The 21052-nt window shown below is 40.1% G+C and overlaps 1 protein-coding gene across 1 annotated transcript in view; it reads left to right on the top strand.

The window, feature by feature from the left end:
- Positions 1-1819: 1819 nt before the first annotated feature.
- The window catches only part of PRKCZ (protein kinase C zeta), a 60104-nt gene continuing 40871 nt past the window's right edge, over positions 1820-21052 (top strand). The window contains exons 1-5 of the mRNA XM_086475974.1: positions 1820-1926; positions 2745-2947; positions 6110-6231; positions 11648-11737; positions 12143-12193. Of these exons, the coding sequence (XP_086332100.1) occupies positions 2877-2947; positions 6110-6231; positions 11648-11737; positions 12143-12193 (334 nt within the window). The 5' untranslated portion in view covers positions 1820-1926; positions 2745-2876. The remainder of the gene's footprint in view (positions 1927-2744; positions 2948-6109; positions 6232-11647; positions 11738-12142; positions 12194-21052) is intronic.

The following is a 21052-nucleotide window of genomic DNA, read 5'->3' on the forward strand; positions in this document are numbered from 1 at the left end:
GCCCCAAAGCAAATCCTTTGCTTGGATAGCTTTTTTGCTTGGAAAATCGTTTTGAGATACACAAGGAAAATAGGTGTTTGGCCAGGACAAGCAGCATTTCCACTAGGGGACTCTCCGAGTTAACTTTCCCACGCCTCCATCTAGAGCACAGGCAAAGCCCTGATCTCCTTCATACAGGAGGTGGCTTTGCTTCAATCACAGCTGATTCAGAGGTTGGAATCAAAAGATCATAGTATCACTAGGAAAAAAGGAAAAACAACAAAACAACTTTATCAAGCTAAGGGCATTAACCATATCACAGACTTGCTCTTGTGAAATTGTGGTTGATAAAACAACACTAATACAACGTATTCCATTGTTTTTCTCTCTCCCCTCTGGTCTGGCCACTCAGCATTTTACTATTTTCTTCGTTATTTTATTTCCTCTTTATTATCTTGGCCGCGGTTTTCCTGCTTTAACAGTTTTGAATGAAACCTCTTAAGGTTGGACGCTGTATTTACACTCATGAGAGATTATACTCCTGTGGAACTCAGTTTCCCCAGGAAGCAATTCTCACAGCTTCGGGTGAGGCAGCCAGGCCGCCGGGGCGGGGCGGGGGTGCCAGCAGGGTATTTGTTTTGGGGGGGGTGGGATTTTTTTTTGTTTGTTTGAGGGTGGGCTTTTTCCTGGAGAACGAGCGAGCGCTGCGCCTGCGGTCAGCCGCGGGAACAGCTCCCTCCTCCGCCAGGCCCCCCCTCAGGCCTCCCGGGGCGGCAGCCGCCACCGCTGAGGGCTCCGCTCCGCCCCTCGCCTCAGCACCGCCCCGGCCCAGCCCTGAGGCGGCCCCGCGCCCCCTGGCGCCCGCCCGACGCGGGGCAGCGCTCGCAGGGGAGCCCCGGGGAACCCGCAGCTGCCACCCACGGTGCCCCGCTCCTCCCGCCGAGGGCGAGACCACATCGGGGAGCCAGAGGCCTGCGGCGGTGGGGACAACTCACTACCTCTCCAGAGGGCTCCGAGGAGTGTGGAGGCGCAAACTCCCTGCTCCCACAGTGCGGTAACGGTCGCACCCGCCTCTCCTTTCGGGCCTGGGGCCTCCTTCTACCGCGGCGCTACTGCGCCTCGGAGCGCGGAGGCGCTGCGCAGGCACGGCAAAGCACCGAAACTCTCCGGCGGGGCCCCGGAGCGCGGCCGGCAGCAGCCCCGCCAGGGCAAGGGTGAGGGAGGGCGACCGGCCCCCTTCTGCCTTCTGCCCTCAGCCCGCCTCTGCCCTCAGCCCGCCTCTGCCCTCAGCCCGCCTCTGCCCTCAGCACCTGTCACCTCACCCACCGCCCTCACGGGAGCGGCGCGCTTGCTTCTCCGATTGGCTGCAGGTGTTCTCCTACCGCTTCCTCGCTTGCTTTCGATTGGGTGAGACGCTCCTACAACCCAGGTAACGGTCTTCGGCCTATGATTGGTCGTGGGTGGGCGGGATCCTTTTGGGGATTGGCTCCAGGTGAGCCGGATCATGCTATTGGCTGACAGGTAGTGCAGGCGGGGTTCCATTGGCTGCGGGCGCTAACCTTCTTAGTCCGCCATGTTCGGCGCGGTGGCGCCGTTGGCTTTGGAGCTGGCGGGAGAGGGGTGGTGAGGGAGGGCGGCGGGCCGGTGGCTGAGGGGGAACCGGCGGCTTCATCCGCCGCGCGCCGCATTTCCCGGTGCGGCTGCCGCCGTTCTTCTCCGGGGACCCGGTGGCGGAGGGGGGGGGGGGGGGAGAGTGTCAAAAGTCCGATCCTAAACTTCCTCGCGGGACTTTGATCAACTTCAGGCCGTGGAGGTGTAGCCGGGCGCCGCTGGGACGCGGCGGAGACGCGGGCAGAGAACGCCACCTGCTCTCGGCGGGTTTGCAGGAGGGAAGCGGGACCCGAGGGGCTCCGCTCTCTGGGACGGGACCTCCCTCGGTCGGAGCAGGTAGGAGGAGGGCGCAGTCCCGAAGGCTTTGGGGAGGGGGGGGGGGGCCGGGGAGAGCCCGCTCCGCCCGCCGTCCCGGCACGGAGCGCGCCGCCAGCCGGGAAGGTGCCGGCGCGACCTTGTCCCGAGGGACAGTGTCGCCTCCCGGTCGCTCCCCGCCCTCGTCGTGCTCAGCCCATGTCCCCGGCGGTGCTGAGGGGGGTCCCTGGGGTCTGCGTGTGCCTCCTGGCCCCGCCGGAGAGGAGCGGACCGGTCGGGAGGCCGAGCGCTGGGGTCTCTGCCTGGTCCCTGCGGCGGGGTTAGGGGCTGGCTGGGGGCGTGTGTGAGGGAGGGTGGTGGTAACGTGGGATAAACGGGATGTTGGTCAGCCTCCCATCGTAAAGGTAGCTTAAATTGCCCCCTGGAGTTCCTCTTCTGCTTTTGGTGAGTGAATTTGTAACCAACAGTAGTTGATAGCAGTCTTCCATGTACATAAAAACTATTCTGAATTAAAATACTTTGTGGAAGAAAAAAGCTAGAAGCTGTATTGATGAATAAGTAAAGATTGCTTTGTAGCATTTTTGGCCAAGAGGGAACTGTTGCATGTTTTATTAAAAAACATGCTCAAATACTTGTGATACTTCTGTAAAACTAAATTGTACAGGATATTTTTAACTGATCTCATTTAATTTCTGTGCAGGTCAATGCTCTTGTATATTTTTCTTTTGATTACTTGCTGTTCTGTGTAAAGCTATTTGCGTTTATAAAACTTAACACAATCCATTTGTTTAGTGGAGTGTGTGTCTATTCATCTGTATTCTGGTTTTCTTTCTATGCAGCTGGATTGAAAATCATCTGGAGGAGAAACACGTATTTCACATGTGAAGCTGTTCACTTCAGAATTAAATGAGTTATCTGTCTTGAATGAACTTATTTCTATATAATTTTGTTTAGACTGCTAAATACAGACCATGCCTAGCAGAATGGGCTCAAAAATTGATTTGAACAAAGACTTCATCAGAGTAAAAACACACTATAGTGGGTAAGTTAGCATGTTCTCTCCTCTGTGTTGTGTCCTGTCTAATTTTGAAGCATCTTGAACAGGAGTTCATAGTCTGACTAGGGACAAAGTAACTATGTAATGTTTAATACAAGTCCTTTTTTTTAGATACTATTTTATCTTACAGCACTTTCTATTGGAAAATCAGAGGAGGTGTTTCTTTGTGGATGGATATGCAAGTTCTGGAATAATATGTGGGTGCCATTGGTTTTGTCCTTTTTTGTTTGCCTTGTAGAAATTTTAGAAGGAATTATTGGAATTAATCAGATAAATATGAGAAATGAGGGAATTTTGCTTAGGTTGCAAGTTGTCAGTAAATTTAGATGAACCTGTGCAAGCTGCTTGAAGACTTAGTTTTAAGTGATGGAAAAAAAGAAATCAAACCTACAATCTTTATTTTCCTGTTATGAATAAATGCTAAAAGTAAACTTTTGTATAGTTTGCCCTTTAATTTTTGATCACTGATTCCCCTGCTCCCCTCCCAGTAATTTGAATAATGCAGCTTGAAGGGCAGTGAGGTGTTAACACATGTGTTTTAGTTATCCTTGCAATGCTTATTTTTGCAGCTTGTGATTTAAGACAATAACAATAAAAAAAAAAAGTAGTCATGGTCCTTTATGACTTCAGTTAGTTGTCAGTAGAGTCAGCAAGATATTATTAGTTCAAGATGAAATTTGTTTTTTCAAACATGTTTGATCTAATTAGCGGTGGTTTTTAGTGGTGAGAATTCATGTCAAAACTTCTGTCTCATAATATACAAAGTTCCTACTTTACTTGAAGTAAAAGTTACAAGAAAACCATGTGTGAAAGCAAATGAGACTGCGTGCTGTGGTGCTTGTTTGTTTCTGAAGGATGATCACAACAGTTAATGCAGATCAGTTGTGTTTTGTTACCATTAGTCTGCACCATGGTTTTGTTTTGATTATTTAGTAGATGTGTGTAGACTGCTTTATGAACTCGGAGTGAAAGATTTATACCATGTATTTGCCATTGCTAATAATTATTTTCTGCTCCATAGTTTTATCCTACACCTCTGATTCATGTTGTACGTAGACTTAAGTTGAAAAGAACATCTGAACTTCAAATACTTGTGTGATGTACTTCTTCGAGGTGGAGGGGTATACTCTGAAACAGCAACAGGAGAGCTGCCTGAGCTCTGTGAGGGAAGGCACTAAAAAAACTACAAATAGAACTTTGTGTGAACAATTTGGGGATAGCTCGCTGGCAGATAGCATTGATGTCAAATAAAAGGAGTGTGTCTGTAGAACTTGTCTGTGCGGAAATGGAGGAGGTGGTAATGCTTGTGTCACGATCAGAATTCACGTGTAGTTGTTATGATGTTTAATAGACTACTGCTGTAGTTCCTCCTGCGACACTGTATTCAGTAGTTTCCGTTAGCTGTGAGGTCTGTAATGGCAGTTTACAAAACAAGGGTTCCAAATTCAGTGGATTTTGGTTTTATTCTACTGATCAAATTCTGAGTAAGAGGTGATTATTTTTGGTATTATAGACTGTGTAAGTGGTTATCTGAGTATCTCCATTAAAACCCTACACTCAACTTTTGAACAAGTTGACAAAAAGCAGAAAATAACAGATGCTGGACAACTTCAGTTGTACGATGTATCATTTTGAAATACCAGTTAAAAATCTAAGCATGAGGAAGTTCTAAGACATGTGAATGTTGAGCCTATCTCTGGAGTCCCAGTATCTTAGGTATTCGTGTTTCTGGGTGTGACAGAGTTCCTAACATAGCATAGTATAAATAACTGCATAAGTAGATTGCAAAAGTAAAGTAAACTTGTGTAATTCTCGTTTCACTATTTCAGTTACTTAGTTTATCTGGTTTATACCTGGTTGCTTGGAATCACCTCGTCCAAATAGAGCGGTGATGCAGTATTGTTTGCTGTATGTTACCTTGGTTCGAAGTGGTGACACACTTAATCAATCAGTGTGAATAATTCTTTTGCTATAACGGCTCATACGTAACCTGCTGCTCATTGGTTCTTCGTATGACTTTGTAATGTCCAGTTTCAGATACCTGACAAAGAAGTGTCCTGTGGGACTCTTTAGTGTTAACCACTGAGCGATTTTCATTTTGCGTCCCCTGATTGCCTAATGTGGCTATACAGACATTAAGATTTAAAATGTAAGTTGTAGAATTTAAGATTCTTAGTTCAGTATAGTAACTTTTGGCTTCTGGTTGAAAGACGTAAGTAGGCAAAATATGTAATATAACATGTTTTCTAAAATGACTTGTCACACAGTATGAAAGCAGGAGAACTATCTCGGTCACGTTGGGAAACTTGTGATATATTTACTGTATTAAAATGAGAGGGAAAAGAATTACATATGCCAGGAGCCATTCATTACAAAACTGTTTCCTAATTATCCCCTAGAAGGTTTTGAAAGCACTGAGATTACTTAAGTACATCTCTTTCTTCCTGCACTTGTTTAATCAGTTGGTTTCCTTGAGTCTGTCATTTGAAAAATATTTAGAAAATGGGAGAAAGTCTCGTTTGTATCCTTATACAAAATGTTGATTTTGATAGTACTGTGTGGGCTTTCATTATATCAAGAGTTATTCTCACAAATGCCTGAGCATACTGTATGGTTTACTTTAGCAGAGCTCGGTCTTGGGTTCATTCTCAAAACACTGTAAAGGCAGAGGACATGATGCAGAATTTGAGTAAGATTTTATCTGAATTTTCTTGTAATGATATCTTTTGAGAATTCACTTAATCGAAGCTTTCTAACAATATAGTGGATGTGAAGAAAAACCTACATTTTACAAGGATTTTACAATAATTGATATATTTTACTTAACCTTCTGATGGAACAAGTACCTGGATAAAATTTAATTCTTCCAAAAATGCTCGTAGTTATAATAAGGGAACTTGATTCGCCCTAGTAAACGCATATGAAAGGTAGATTATCAACACAGTTAATTCCTCCAAACTAAGTATTTGTAAAAAGTGGTACATTGAGATGTAACCACGTTGAGTTCTGGCAACTAACTGCATTTTATGAGGAATGCTGATTCTGGGAGTATGATTTTGCAGCTTAGAGTCTATGGATGGAATTGTTGGAATACACGGGCTAACGCAGATATTTTCTGGTAAAAGCTTATGTTTTCATTCCATGCAGGGACATCCTGATAACGAACTTGGATGCATCAATGAGCTATGATGAACTTTGTGATGAAGTGCACGAGATGTGTAACTTACAACAGGAGCAGCCAATTACCCTCAAGTGGATTGATGATGAAGGTATTGTACTGAAATACTGCTCAGGCGTTCTTGAGTTTATTGCTCATTGCGGTACAAAGAGGGGCATTGAGGAAACCTGTTTACACAGGTGTCATATTGTGGAGTTACTTTTTATTTCTAAATATCACGGTATGTAACCCTGTCTTGTAAAGCAGGAAGCTTGGGGAAATGAGCCTCAAAACGTCAAGGTTGGTTGCAGTAGCGCTTGAATTCACTTCTGCAGAAGTGAAGGCTGTGTAGAACTTCAGTATTTTACTATTCCATACTTCTGAATGCAGAGTTTGTTTTAATTTCAGACTGTCATAGGCCTAGTGCTGTACCCCTCAAAACTCTCAATTTCAAATTATTGGCAAGATCACTTTTTGATGTTATTAACCGTGTCAGCTTCCAGAATGCCGTAGGCATTTGTATCTTCTGAATTGTGCTTTCTGTCTTGAGTGAGTGTGTTTCTGAGAAACAATGCAATTGTAGTATCAGAAGATTGGTTTTAACCCTTCTAGGATTTTTGTATTTTATGCAAGGTAGGTGATAGGAGTTACAGCAATGATATTTAATTTTCTCTTTTTATGGTGGTTCTCCCTGGCAACTGCATGATTGTCACTGATGGTAGTTTTATTATATTAATGGTCTAACATACCCTATTCAAGAATTAGAGGGTAGATGTTGTCTATATTTAAGGGACCATTCTATTAAATTGGTTGTTAATATCCAGTGGATATAAAATACAACTACCAAACATGAAATAAAGGTGACCTGAATTTGGTGTTGTGTTTTATTCCACGTGACTGATACTTTAGACACAGTTTTTCAAAGATAATAGGCATTAAATAAAAGCTGATAGAAATAAGTTGTTTCTTCATTGTGATGGGGAAAAATGCCCGGTATATCTAAGGTCATGTCCAGAAAATGAAAACATGGGCGGGGCAGGGGGAGGAGAGTCTCATACCTGGGGAAAAATAAATAAGCTTTTGTGGAATGCGGGGTTGATAGCGTCAACTAAAAATGACTTGTTGTGAAAGTCTTTCTTATGCTGTTCCTGCAGGAAAGGTTGATACTGCCAGATCTCATTGTTCTAAGTTATCTTCAGACATAAAGCAGTTTATTGTTGTTCTTCCACAGATAATTGTGTGGGAGAGAGAAACTTACCTCTTCTTTACCCTTCCTGTAGGCTCTGAAATACCAACGTGATGTGAGATGGGTTTGCGTATTTCTGCTGTAAGATGTGGCAGCTGTCTGCAGCCTTAAGTTAGAGCCTTCTGGTGGTTGTGAGTAGTAGTGAAGCGGGGATACTTGACACCCGAGTGCCTTTGCTATTTTTTTTGCTTCCTTTTGGAATGTATGTGTCTGCTGCTGATCTAACAGGAGTGTAGTGCATCCGTAACTCGTGATGGGCAGAACTCTTGGCCTAGTAGGTTGAGAACAGCTACCATGCGGTTATACAGCTGCCCAGACCCTTGGCTGTTCCCTGTTGCACCTTGCCAAAGCTGTGGTCTGCAGCAGAACTCCTAGAACTGAATGCAGAAAGATGAAAAAATACTAAATCGGTTTGGCTAACATTAGTAATTGTGGGTTTTGTTCTTAATAATTGTCTATACTGCTCTCTTAGCTGAGTAGCATCGTTTGGTGAGTGAATGGAATTTCAAAGTAATCTTTGAGGAAGGAGGTAGCCTGTAGTCAAAGATGACTATGAAAGTAGCCTGATCAGCAGTGCATGCAGAATAATTACATTGCATGTGCTTAGCTATTAGAACTGCATGACTGCTAATAAAAGCAAGGTTATTGTAGGAAAGAAGAAGACCTCCTGAGTTTTGAGTTGGAAGATATTAAGATGTGATTCCTGTTAACACTGTCTTCGTTTGGATGTGTGTTGCATTGGCCTTTTGAGGTTTACTTAAATTAAAACAGTGAATTTCTTTTTCTATTTGCGGTTCTCATGTTTTCTTTTAGTCTTGGTTAAACATATACCTGTACAACCCTTTTTCTAATTCTGGATTCTAAGTTGTTAAGTTTCAACCAATCTGTTTTGGCTGCCCTCAGTTCTCACAGGTTTTATGAGTTATCCTACTTCTGTGTATGAGTGAGTGTTTCTGCTTATTGCCACTTGTAATTTAAGTTCATTTGACTGATTGCACAAACAGAAGTTCTCTTTGAACTAACTTAAAGCAAACAATTGCTGATGGCTTAATGAATAAAGAAAACCTACCAAAGAGCTGAAGAATAATTTTCAGTGGAGCTTTTTTAGTGTTTCTCTGTTTTTGACAAGATCCAAAATGTTTGAACTATGAATAACGTGCTCATAATAAAATCCCATAAACATACAAGGAGTGTGGATTGTCGATTTGCAGTACAAATAATTCTTTTGACTTTCATGTTGCACTGTTGCAGTGTTCATAGATCACGAGCAGAGGCCTTCAAAGAAGGGTGCGTGCACCCTGGGGTGCATCTTTTTAAAAAAGTAAGAATATTTTTTACCAATAAACAATTAAGCATTACTTGATTTAATATGTGGATCAACACAGGTGTCATCTCGTGGCCTGTCTGTCATATGGTCATGTGTCACGTATGGTGGGCAAGGTGTGCTGTGGGAAGAGTGGGTGTACCAGGAAGTTGCAGGGCTGGAGAGCGACACCCTTGCTCATTTACTTTGCTTTCAGTATATTGTGAGGTCCTGCAGTTTACGTGTGTCTGGCTAAGTGGATTTATGGATTAATTATCTAGTTTTAACTAAACCCTCACAAGGTAGTGCTAATAATGTGAGCACAAGCAGACAGCAAGAAAATGGTGGAGCTGACATATCACCTGCTCGGAAGTGTGAAGTCTGTCAGCAACACTACAGGGTAAAAACAATGACTATCTAATCAGATCTGACAAGAAGTCAGTCAAAAAGATTGGAAATTATCAAGAACAGTATTTGAAAGATGTATTTATATCCACTGTTCTTAATGAGGAACCTCATCCTAAGTGTATGTGGTGTTTAGAGATAATAATAAGATGATAGTGTGAAGCCATCATGATTAGCAAGACACTTAAAAACCAAGTATCCAGAACAAGACAAACATCTCTTTTTTTTTTTTTTTTCTTTTTCACTGGTGTTTTAATTCTTGTGATACTCGATTCAGTACTTTACAGAACTTCACTAAACTCTGTTACATTTTTAGAATCCAGTTTTGAGGCTTCTTACTTAATAGCAGAAGACAAAAAGCAACATACCCTTGGGGAAATGGTTGTTCTTCCTGTCACAGTAAAAATGACTGGAATAATGTACAGAAAACAAGATGGGGACAAACTGAAATGCGTTCTTTTGCCAGAAAATACTGTTGGAAGATGCATAAAAGATATTGCTGGTGTGAAGAAACACAGATTAAAACCAACTATGTGGTGTGGGAGGTTTGTTACATGGTTGTATGGAAGTACAGATGTTTCTAATGTCTCAGCTTATGGTATTTGCTAGATTCTGTTTCAGTGTTGAGATATGTATTTTTGTGAGTCACTGAAGGAAAGATAGATATACTGGAAAAGATATGATCTCAACAGTAAATTACTTTTTCAATAACACATTGTTTTTATTAAACTGTATATGTCTCCACTGATGGAGAGGCTGATTTGACTAGAATTAAAAAAAGGGTTCTTGTGTAAGGCTGCAGAGAGAGCAGTCACTGCACATGAAATTCATCCACTACATCATTGATGGGCAAGCTATTGCAGCAAAGAAGTTGGAGCCAGAAGCGCATGGAGTGCTACAGGATGTCATCAATGTGATTCATTTTATAAAACCAAGAACTAAGTATTTTTACAGTACTGATCTAGAGGTATCATGGGCTGTTAAATCAGTATTTCTGCCTACCAGAGGGGTGTTCCTGCATTATCTTCCAATGCTGATGTTTAACATGAAGTAAAACTGTCCTCACTTAAGCTCATTAGGATTTATACCTTGGGAAGGTAGAACACACAGGTCTCAGTAATACGTACGCTCTGGCTTAGCTTCCATTTCTCCCGGGAGGCTTTTCCAGTGCCTTGTTTCTCTGGCACCAGCAAATTAGTTAGTTTTTTATGGAATGTCACCACTGTGTCATATTGTTGCTTCCAGTTCACATTGAAGTTCATTCTCAGAGCTGAGAAGAGCCGTCCTAGGGCTGTCTCCTTTAGAGAAATGGAGTTCTTTATTTTCACTGCTTAAATGCTGGTGTCTGTACCACAGGGAGTTTTTGGTGTTCCAAATATTCCTAGTTAATAAAGTTTTGGGGTTACTCTTGTCTGACTGGATACTTGCATTCCTGCTTTTTTTCTTGGTACAAAGGTGATGGTGTATGTCAGAAGTGGTGGTAAGGTATGGATGAGGCATGGTACTTGAGCCCAGGCAGTAGTGTGTGGTAATGCTTGTGTCTCCATTTATTTTTCTTGTTTTCCCTGTGAATTTCATCCTGAATGGTATCTTGTAGTTTGGAGTGTGTGGGTTTCTTCTGTTTTATCTATTTTAATAGTTAGTCTCTTTAGAGTATGCTTTAAATTGCAGCTGGCATGTTGCCTTTTTGAGAACTTTTAAAAGCTCTGTTTGTTGAATCTGCTGTTAAAGATTGTGGGTACAGAAGACAAAGTCATATAAACTAAGGCTTGATACATCTTTTTCTGAAGGAGAGAGGGTTGTTTGTGGCAGGTTTCATGATTATTTTTTTTCCCTTCTGTTTGCTGTTCTGCTTCTAAATCCAAGTTAAAAGAAAAAATGTAAACCTATTTTCCTCAAAACATGCAAGCAAACCCTGACAATTTTAGAGACTTTAAGAGTAATATAATTTATAATATATTTTATATATACAGTATAATTATATATTATATTATAATAATAATGTAATTTTGCATTAATTATTAACATCAGGGTTGGCATACTTGTATCCCAGCTGTAACTTTCATCTCTGTACCTTATTTTTTACACTTCTCAATCATAGACTGCCTTTCTGTCAGTCTAGCGAGAGAGACTCAACTAGAATCTGTGTGTACCTTTGTAGCTTGTAAGTTACTGTATCATGGGTATGCAGTAAATGAAGTTGAGGTAGTAGGATAGTGGGCCTTTTATCAAAGACTAAATTAATTTCGAATTAAACTCAAATTTTCAGGTTGCTAGAAAGCGATCTTGCTTTTTTTCCTGCTGTATTGAAGATGTTTAAGTAAATCTATTCACTTTTCTGTTTTGTTGGCCCTTTGCAAACCAACGTAGTATATTTTTATCTAATCAGTTTTGATAAAATTAGGTGGGGAAAAAAATTGTGTTGATATGTTTTGGCTTTGATCAAAATGCTAGCTTAATATCAAATGGTTGTATGAAAAGCAATCCTGGAGGCTGGTACCTTTCTTACTGACTCATTGAAGTTCTCTACTTGGTTCTCCAGTCATCAGTTTCTCTGTATTGCTTTTTTGTTAGGTGACCCATGTACCATCTCATCTCAGATGGAACTGGAAGAAGCCTTCCGTTTGTATTGTCAAAACAGAGACGAAGGGCTGATTATTCATGGCAAGTATTACTCAGTTCAAGTACCTGTGTGCATTTGTTGATAATCCAAACAACTTCCTAAATGTGTGATCTTAGCAACTCATTTTCCCATCAAATAATGTTGTTCTTTGTAGCTGTTGTAGCTTGGTGTTGTGAGAAGGAATTGTTCTTTTGGGTGTGGAGCCTGAAGCTGAAGCCATATAGTAGGCTTTGAGGGGGTTTCAGGTACTAAACTGCACAGATTTATTAGTGCTGTAGTCAAGTATAAGATGTTGCCAGTATGGAACCAAATTTCGATTATGTAATTTCTCATGCAGAATTATTTAAAGGTTTCCAGAAACTGTTATTGTGTAAATATATTAAAGAATCAAGGAAAAAGTACTACTGCAAAGCTTTTAACTTAAAAATCTAATGGGTTTGTTTCAGTCTTTCCAAGTATTCCAGAGAAACCCGGTATGCCATGTCCAGGAGAAGACAGTGAGTACTAAAACATTATCAAGCTTTATTTTTTCAGTCACATGGAAAAGAAATATGTTGAAAGATTTTCATAATCTAGTGTTTCATACATGTGTATCTGTTTTGTGTTTTCTTAATAGAATGTAAGATGTTTGATACTTTATCAAGAGAGAAATTACATAAATCACCATTGTAGTGCTGTTTTAATAGTCCTGAGGATTAATACTGGTTTTCAGTAGCTGATGTATTGGGAGGAAAAGAGGTCAGGATTTTAGATGCCTATTTGAATGTCATTCTTTGCTTTTGTGGTTCTTCTGGTTACTTAACTTGCAGGGAAGCGTGATGTACCAAAGGAGAGGGAGATACAGCCTTTTTTATGAAAAGGTTATTAATCTCTCAAAGTCCTGTGGAAGGTAGATAAACCTCCAGAGGAAGGATACATGATTGATATGGTTTACCTGTATTTCAGTAACTTAAACTGCACAGGGATAAACGAATTAAATAGCTGTGTAGTCGCTTTTCATTATGGAGGTTGTCATCAGTACATTAGTTCATATCTTTGTAAATGTTAAAGAAAGGAATGTGAATAATTGGGTGACAGGCGTTGCCAGATGATGCTTGCCTGGTCACAGTAGTACGAGTAAAAGCTAACTGAAGAGTTGAAGGACCTTCGCTTTTCTCCTTGGAAGATACAAGAGCAGATAAAGTTAATTGCTGATAAAAGCAAGTGCCATACTAGGGGAAGACTACTTAGTTGATTAGGATCTACACTGACAGGCTGGCTAAAAATGTGTAGTGCAGTGGTCAATAGTTGTGAATAATGTTTTTAATTAGAGAAACAATACTAATATGCTAATAATTGCTCTATTGAGGACTTTTACTGCAGTTTAGAAGATGGAGTGAGATGGAACAGATGCCAGAATTTTACAGTTTAAATATGTTTTTTTACATTTAAGCAACAGTAGATGAAAGGTTAAACGTAGAAAGCAGCCAAGTTTTCATGTTGTCTAGGTTATTAAAGTTGTCTTACAGAAAGAAAGAATAGCGTGCAACACTATCTGCTGTCCTTGTTCAGCCAATTAGTTTTCTACCCTGATTAGAAGTGTTAAAGAAATTATTTTCCTTGAGACACTTATCTCCTTTTTTATTGTGGAAAAAAAATAATGATCTATGGTATTTTTAGGGTGAGCCAAGCAACCACTTGTGTAGCTGTTTCCAATATACTATTTTCCATATATCTGAGGTTGTTCATGCCCTGTTTCATGTTCTTGTTTTTATACTTCCTTGTATCTAAGTAGCTCGGTGGGTTTCTTAGTAATTTTGCTTGAGTTTCAACAAGGAAATGGGCAACCAGTACATCTTGCTGTGTCACATAATGCACTTCTCCTGCATGTGCAAGCGAGTAAGGCTTCGTTTCAATGCTTGTCTGTGAGTGAAAATTCAAGTGAGGGCTGTGTAGTTAGGTTTTAGTGTATGTTGAAAATTAGTAGGTTTTACTGTGCTATCGCTTTCCAGTTCAGCTTCAAAGGTTGAAAATATGGGGAAAATATTTTCAGGCTCAAGTTTCATGATTGTTCTGGAAAGAGTAGTCTTAGTTCTCTAGGTTTAAATGTATTCCTGATGTGAATTGTATGCGAGGAACACTGCTTTATTCTGGGACCTGAGTTGTAGAAGGTGTTATGTCCTAAACTGAATCTTTTCCCTCAGAAGGTGTTAGGTTTGCATTGGCAGGCAAAAATTGAACCTCTGTATCTAGAGAAAATATTGTTAGGAACAGTAAGAGTTTTGGTTTTTCCTTTATCTTGTTACTTTTCCAAAGTCTTATTTTGGTAGTAATGTTTCAGGATGTTTGAGTGGTTCAATGTCGTGTGTACCTTTGACTTTTGTGAACGTTGCAGTAAAGACAAAAGTGATTGGTTTGGGGCTTAGCTGGCCTTGGAAGGCTCATAATGTTCCACCAGGGCAGATTTTGATGCCAAAGATAAATAGAAATGTTAATACTCAATCAGAAGTCTTCAGACTGTGCTCTGTGAAACAGATGTCTTTCAGTGTAGGCAGAATGATTGATTGTATTTAAATTTCTAACTTTGGGGTGCCTCCCCCCTTAATTCTGCAGCTACGAATGGAACACCCAAGTGTGGCATCACTACAGTGTTCAAGGCTATTTCACAACAGGCTGAAACCTATTCTGTTTTCTCTTTCTAACTTGCTTCTAACTTGTTGGATGAAAATTGTAGGGAGTGAGCTCACATGGGCATCCATGCCACTCTGCTTTCCTGGCGTGAGAACTGAAGGAACCAGCTGACTCCAGCTCTGCTTCCATTCCTCTAGCTGTTTAGAGAGGGGAGGAGGCAATACACCTAGGCTGGTGCTAGTCCCAAAGAGAATTATTTGTCCTTATTTGTGAAAACACAAAGCAAACTAGTGTGAAATACTGTCCAAGTAAGCTAACTAGAGGAGAGGAAAGTCTGTTGCTTAAAAGGGTATCTGTGCAAATAACGTGGCATGAAGTTCACTGCAATTTAATAATCTCATTAAGTGTAGCTATTTTAGTACAAAAGTTTTTTGTGTTAATTCGTTAGGTGTTTTAGTTCTCTCAAGCCAGGAGATGAACTCCAGAAGCACATAGATTGCTGTGGCTCGGATGACCTGGTTATTCCGTCTGTAGGGTATTTCTCCCTCCATGGTTTTAGAGGTCGTGCTGGATCATACTTTGATTGTTTAAAAAGGCTGTGTAGTAGGACATGCTTGGTGAGGGATTTGTGGTCAGGCTTCTCGTAACTTAATGAATTAATTCAGTGCATAGTGCCTGCTCGCAGCCATGGGGCTAGCATGGAAATCTGGTCTTGTGGCCTAGTTGTAAGCATTTTCAGATTGTTTTACAACAGACCTATTAAATCATATCGCTGTTAATTAGCATAAGCTAATGCATTCAGCATTATTGCTTGTTAGCTAAAGGCATACAGCAAACATCTGCATTGCACTTAGACTGTGCGGGAACTTTATTGATGTTGGTGATACAGTTCGGTTAAAATATTTTGACAGGACTAAAATATTGTCCTTTGTTCACAAAATACTTGTTATGTTTCAAATTCTTTTTTAATCTTATGTGGCTTTATTGCTGTAGTTACTTTCATAGGAAATCCTTTTAAGAAGAGTATTACGTATGCACTCTTCTAGAGCATCATGTTTACACAATAAAGGAGCTTATGAGTATGCCAGATTCATTTCCAGAGTTATTATGAGTCATTTCCAGAGACAAATAAACAGTTAACTGATCACTCTGTCCAAAATGGGCTTCTACGTAAATTAGCAGACTTCTGGTTTGTTACAGAACTGCAGACGGTTTGAAATGGAACTTTTAAACCAAACTATTCAATTGCTAAATAATCCCATTTGCAATATATTGCTCAGATTTGTTGGTATTAGTCCATAGAGCGACTGTTTCTAGTAGTATGTGATCTTCTCAATTGCAAGTATTTTGTGGTGAATTTCTGTAGAATTGTGAGGGTTTCTCTTCAGTTCGTTCAGAACAATAATGCTTTGGAAGAAGGGTGTAGAAATACATACTGGATGTTTTGTGCATATGTTGAAATCTAATAATATAGTTGCTAGCTGTCCTGGAGCTTTGTGAAATTGATAGGGTTTTGAGGTTGTAGTGGCCAGCAAAGTTTGAAATAAATGCATATAATCCATTCATGGAATAAATGATGTGACTGATATGTCAATTCTATTTGCGTGTCTCAGGAAAAGTCCTTTTCGTATTTGAAGAACCTACCTACCTTGTATTGATGTGATGCTGTCAGCAAGACAGAATTTGCACAGTCTTCAGCATCTGAATGTATATTGTCTCTGTATTCCTTTTGCTCCTCAATTTTTGCCTTTTTTTTAAAAATTTGTGCCAGAGCCAGCCCCCACTATAAATGTACGGCTGCTGTTGTGGGTGAGGTGGCAGGATTTCTAAAACATCCTGCATCTCTTCCCAGACACTGTCTGTGACCTCTCGCAGGCGTTCTAGCATCTGCTGGACTGGAGCTGTGGATACTTTGTCACAGTGTTTCCTGATAAAGATGGCAGACTTTTAGGCCGGTCTTTTGAATTTACAAATATTTTTGCTTTTTTAGTAGCTGAGCTATTCTTTTGGAATGGATGTTAAAGCAGGTTGTTTCCGAAACCTTGAGGTGTGTGTTCCTCTCCTGTGCTGATAAACGTCAGCCTGCCTGATACCCTGATACAAAGCACAGTATCTGATTGGCAGTTTTATAACTTAGTTATTGTAGGCTCAGCTTATTTACACTGACAGATCTCGATCTGATTTATCACTCTGGGTGCTGCAGTGCATTGTATAACAAAGCATGTTCAGCTGAACAATTTCTATTGATTTGTAGGACTCCCCTAATGGAATTGCCGGTTTTATCAGAGAAATACTTGTTTTTGTGACATCAGCTCCTTGACATCCATGCCATGTTTTAGTTTGTGCCTCAGCTGCTAGCTACAGCCTCTCAAGGGAGCCAGTACCACCCGTGCCTGGATACATGAGGCAGAGATGTGAAAGGGAGAGACGGGGGTAACCAGTCTTCCATTAAATATTTGCTCTTAATGTTCGAGCTGATCCTGCCTATTGTCCTTGGTATCTAATGGTATTCAAACAGCGGCATCAGTGGAATAAAGGGAAAATGTTTCATTTCATACCTCCTACATTGTAAAGCGTAAAGAATTACATGCTGAAGAAGCTAAAGAATAAAACCCAGTGAGTAATGCATGCTTTTTCTGTAGATTTTATGTATCATCGTTGTGATTGCTGTTATGAATTGAGGCCATTGATGCAGTATGTGTGTACGTGTGGTGCAGTAGATAATAGAACTCAGCGTTTTGGTTATGATACAGTTGCTTTGCCTACCACCCTCCTTTGCAGCCATAGATTGTTAGAGATGCAGAGATTCCTGCTGCCTCTTGTGCGTAGGGATGTGGCTGAGACACCTCTCAAATGCTGATAAAATTGCGTTGAAGGGACTCTTGGGGAATGTATTTTAGGAGGAAAAGAACAGAAGAGTGAGTGATGCTGCTGCTGCTAATGTTGGAGGTTAACGAAAGAAATGTATCCAAAAACCCCTGACGGTATGTGTTCAGGGCCTGTTTATTGTAAGATTGCTGATGTAAAGATTAATGATTTAGAAGCGTCATTTTCTAAGGCCTTTTTGTTGAATTGTGTTTAGCAGATTGTCTTGGATGTTTTTTAATTGCAAAATTCTTGTTCTGAATGAAGGTTTACTTAGTTTCTAATATTGTCAGAATAAACTGTGTTAGTGCACTTCTGCATTTTTACATCTGAACAAATAGATATGTGTGTTTAATGTTAAAATTCATCTTGGCTTTGGGTAGCTATTGCTAACAAATTTCAGGGTTGTTTTGCTGTTGGCTTCATTAAATAGAAGAATGCAGACTAGGAAACCTTTAAGTAATTTCACAAAAGAGACTGATATGTTTTTAATGTGTAACTATGTATGGCAGTAGTATGACAGTAGACTAATGTTTTTATTATCTAGTATTTCTGGCTGATTTTGCTGCCTTTTTTTTTTTTGGTAACGATTACACTGTGTTGTAGATATCTCTTATGCTCTTTGTTTATCTGCTCAGTGTTTTAGCATTAGGTGTTTGGACTTCATTTTTGCCCAAGCAATCTTTCCTGAAAATTTCGTGACAGGGTTGAGTAAAGGTATCTTACTAACACAGTTGTTATTCTGAGCTGGTTTATTTTAGGTATAGATATTTGGTTTTGCTTTATGTTCTGCCTGCTACTACAAAATAGCTCTGAAAGGCTTCTTGCTACACCAGCGTGGCCTGTAAATATTTTTCTAGCTCATAAGGCAGGTTTTTCCCTTCGTTTTTGACTGTATTGGCAGCAGTGATTAGGTTATTCAGAGCACGTGAACCAATTTCATCCCCCAATGAAGAAGGGAACTATTGAGACCGTAGAGACTGTTCTGAAGACATAGATTGGATTGCACTGGATAATTAGGCGATTTTGAAACTGCTAGTAGCCCTCTCTTGTTTTTTAGTAATTGAACTGGCAGAGGGGGGAAAATTGCACTATTTTAATGTAAGATACAGTGTTGCTTAGGAAATGAAAATAGCTGTGTCATAGTTTCTCAAGAATACCTGAAACCTCTTCCTCTGTCTTAATAGCGTACCACGTTTTTTCGTACGTGGCATCTCTGAAAAATATACATAGATTATGAGACAATGTAAGTTACTGAAAACAGAAACGTAGTTAAAGGTCTGTTTTACTTACAATAATTTAATATTTTAAATTCTAAAATAATTTCAACATTTTTCTTGGCTATGAAACATCCAATGAAGAATAAAGAATTAGGCCTTCCTTTGATATCTTCTCTTACTTTAAGGTAGTGGATGTCTTAGCAGATGTTTGTATACCAATTCATAAATGATTAAATAAAAATACAACAGAATAAGGAATGCTTGGGCTACTTTTTAAGGTGTTGTAACAAATGGCCTGTGTGGGGTTTTTTATTTATTCCACCTCCCACCCCCTTAGCTATTGCTCAGAATGTAGTATAATCATACAGGGTGTATGTCACTTGCTTTTAGAAAACTTCTCTTGAATGTAATGCCTAGCTCCATCCCCCTCTATCTCTTGTACTTCCATATACTTCTCGTAAGTTGGTAAATGCACTCCTGATGTAGAGGCATTTGGGGTGGCTAAATTGGCAAGAAGGTGATGAAGCTTTTTGTGTTGTTTGCTGGAATTAGTGGACGTCTGTGAGCCTGTTAAACCTTTTGTAGGCCTGTGTTTTAGTATGGCTTGAAAGGGCTATTTGATGTGTAACTTCTTAGGTGATGTCGTCAAGGTTAATTATATATTATTATACTTGGAATCCTCTGTAGTACTTTTTAAAATTAGTTGCTCTGTGCCAATTGTGGTTTTTAATGTTTAACTGAGCCACAGAAACAGCGATGGATGCCTGCAGAACAGGTGAATGGGCTCTTCAACATTTATATCGGATTTTTGAGTTTTCAGGTGCTGCTAATTTGAACTGGAGAGCACTTCAGGAGGGAAGCCTTGTGAGACTAAGTAGTGATAGTAGTAGCCACTGAAGACTTTGTGTCAGTACAAATCTGGGTGGTAAATAAAGGAGCAAAAAGCAGCTAACTTCAGGCATGCTGAAAGAGTGGTGTTCAGAAGAGGCCTGAGAGTGCTACTCGTCACTGTCAGTGCAAGAGTTAAGTGTTGAACAGACTGTGCAGTTCTGTCCTTAAACCACAGGGGGAACGTAGTGACTTGGGTAGTGGGAAAAATGAGAAACTGAGATTCTCAATATTGACTAGGGAGTACCTCATTTATAATACTGCAGTTCCATTACTAATTCTTCTGCATCTGTAAGTGCTTGTCCTTGAATCATTAGCTGGGAAAATACTTAAAAGATAGAAACTATTTGAAGGCAAAACTTTAAGACTTTAATATAGTCCTCTTTACTTGCACAATAACATGTTCATTCTAATAATAATAATAGACTAAATAGTTGGAAGAAGCGTAGACTAGCAGTACTATTATTATCTGCTGCATTCTTCAGTAAAGCAGGTACAGATGCCTTGTGACTGGCACAGGACTCCCTGTTCTTTAGATTGTCAACTCTGATAAAAACCTTCTTGCCCATAGGGATTGCCAAAGGAAGTAAAACCTCAAGCAGGCAGTGATAAAATTGATATTGTAGAGCCTGAAACAATAGGTCTGGGATTGGAACAGTAGCACTACAAGGTATCTCAATGTTACCTTAAACTTGTTAGAAGGAATAGCTATCAAAATGATTTTACACAGCAGATCTCTTCTTATACACAGATAATAGAGAGCACAGTGGAAATCAAAAGGGTTTTGGGTGGGAAGCAGTGTGTAAACTTTGCAGATCTCATATAACTGTCTTCCTTTCCTCTGTTGAGAGCCCTCTTCCGAAAGCTGAAAGACAAATACCACTGTTAATTTGAAAGATATAAACGTGCTTTCTTTAACATGTTAAACACTATAGCTTTCCATTAACAGTCCAGATGAAAGGGCAGGTACATAAGCCTGTATCACATGCAGTTTTATTTCCCCATAAGGATGAGAAGCTCGAGGATAGAAGGTCGCTTTCTTGGGAAACGATAATTCTCTGCATCATGCAAGAATTAGTGAAGCTGGAAGACTTACTCAGTCTGCTATTAGAATTAGTGTATAATCATTTAATCCAGAATAGAACAGATATGATGTGTAACTCCTGAAACTATTCAGATTTGTTTAGCTACTGCTGCTAAATAATAATTTTAGTGATACTTGATACTGCTGGAAACTCTATTTCTGTTAGACTTGTGAAATGTAGAAATGCTATATCCATATAGTATATGAGGAAGCTTAAAAGGAGTAAAAGTACAAATGGGAGAATCTCTGAGATTAGTTTTATTTATCAAGTGATAAAAGCTGAGCACAATTCATAGAACTCAAATTGTGACATAATAAGAACAGACATCGTGTGCGCTTAGTTTCAGCTTGCTGTCCTCCTAATATGAAGCAGACTAAGGTACTGCGAGGTACAGATGTGTCAAAACCGTCGGTTTGAAGAGCGACAGATCTGGAGAGTTAGTCCTGCTGCAGGGTAATAGTGTCCTCTGTCATACTGAGGTGTTGCATGCTGTTCTGGGCATAATATGAGAAGATGACTGATTAAATGGGAAAGAATTCAGAGAAATATGCTCAAGAGTCTTTTTTTTTTACAGAAGATAAAGTACAGATTTATGAAGTAATAGCTAAACTAAGTTTCTGTTATTCTACTAATACTGGAATAATGTAAACATTGGGAAGGGGAATAGAATTATTTTAGTGGATCATGA

The sequence above is a fragment of the Leptosomus discolor genome, chromosome 20 (assembly GCF_034619465.1).
Source record: "Leptosomus discolor isolate bLepDis1 chromosome 20, bLepDis1.hap2, whole genome shotgun sequence".
In the NCBI taxonomy this organism is placed as follows: Eukaryota; Metazoa; Chordata; class Aves; order Leptosomiformes; family Leptosomidae; genus Leptosomus; species Leptosomus discolor.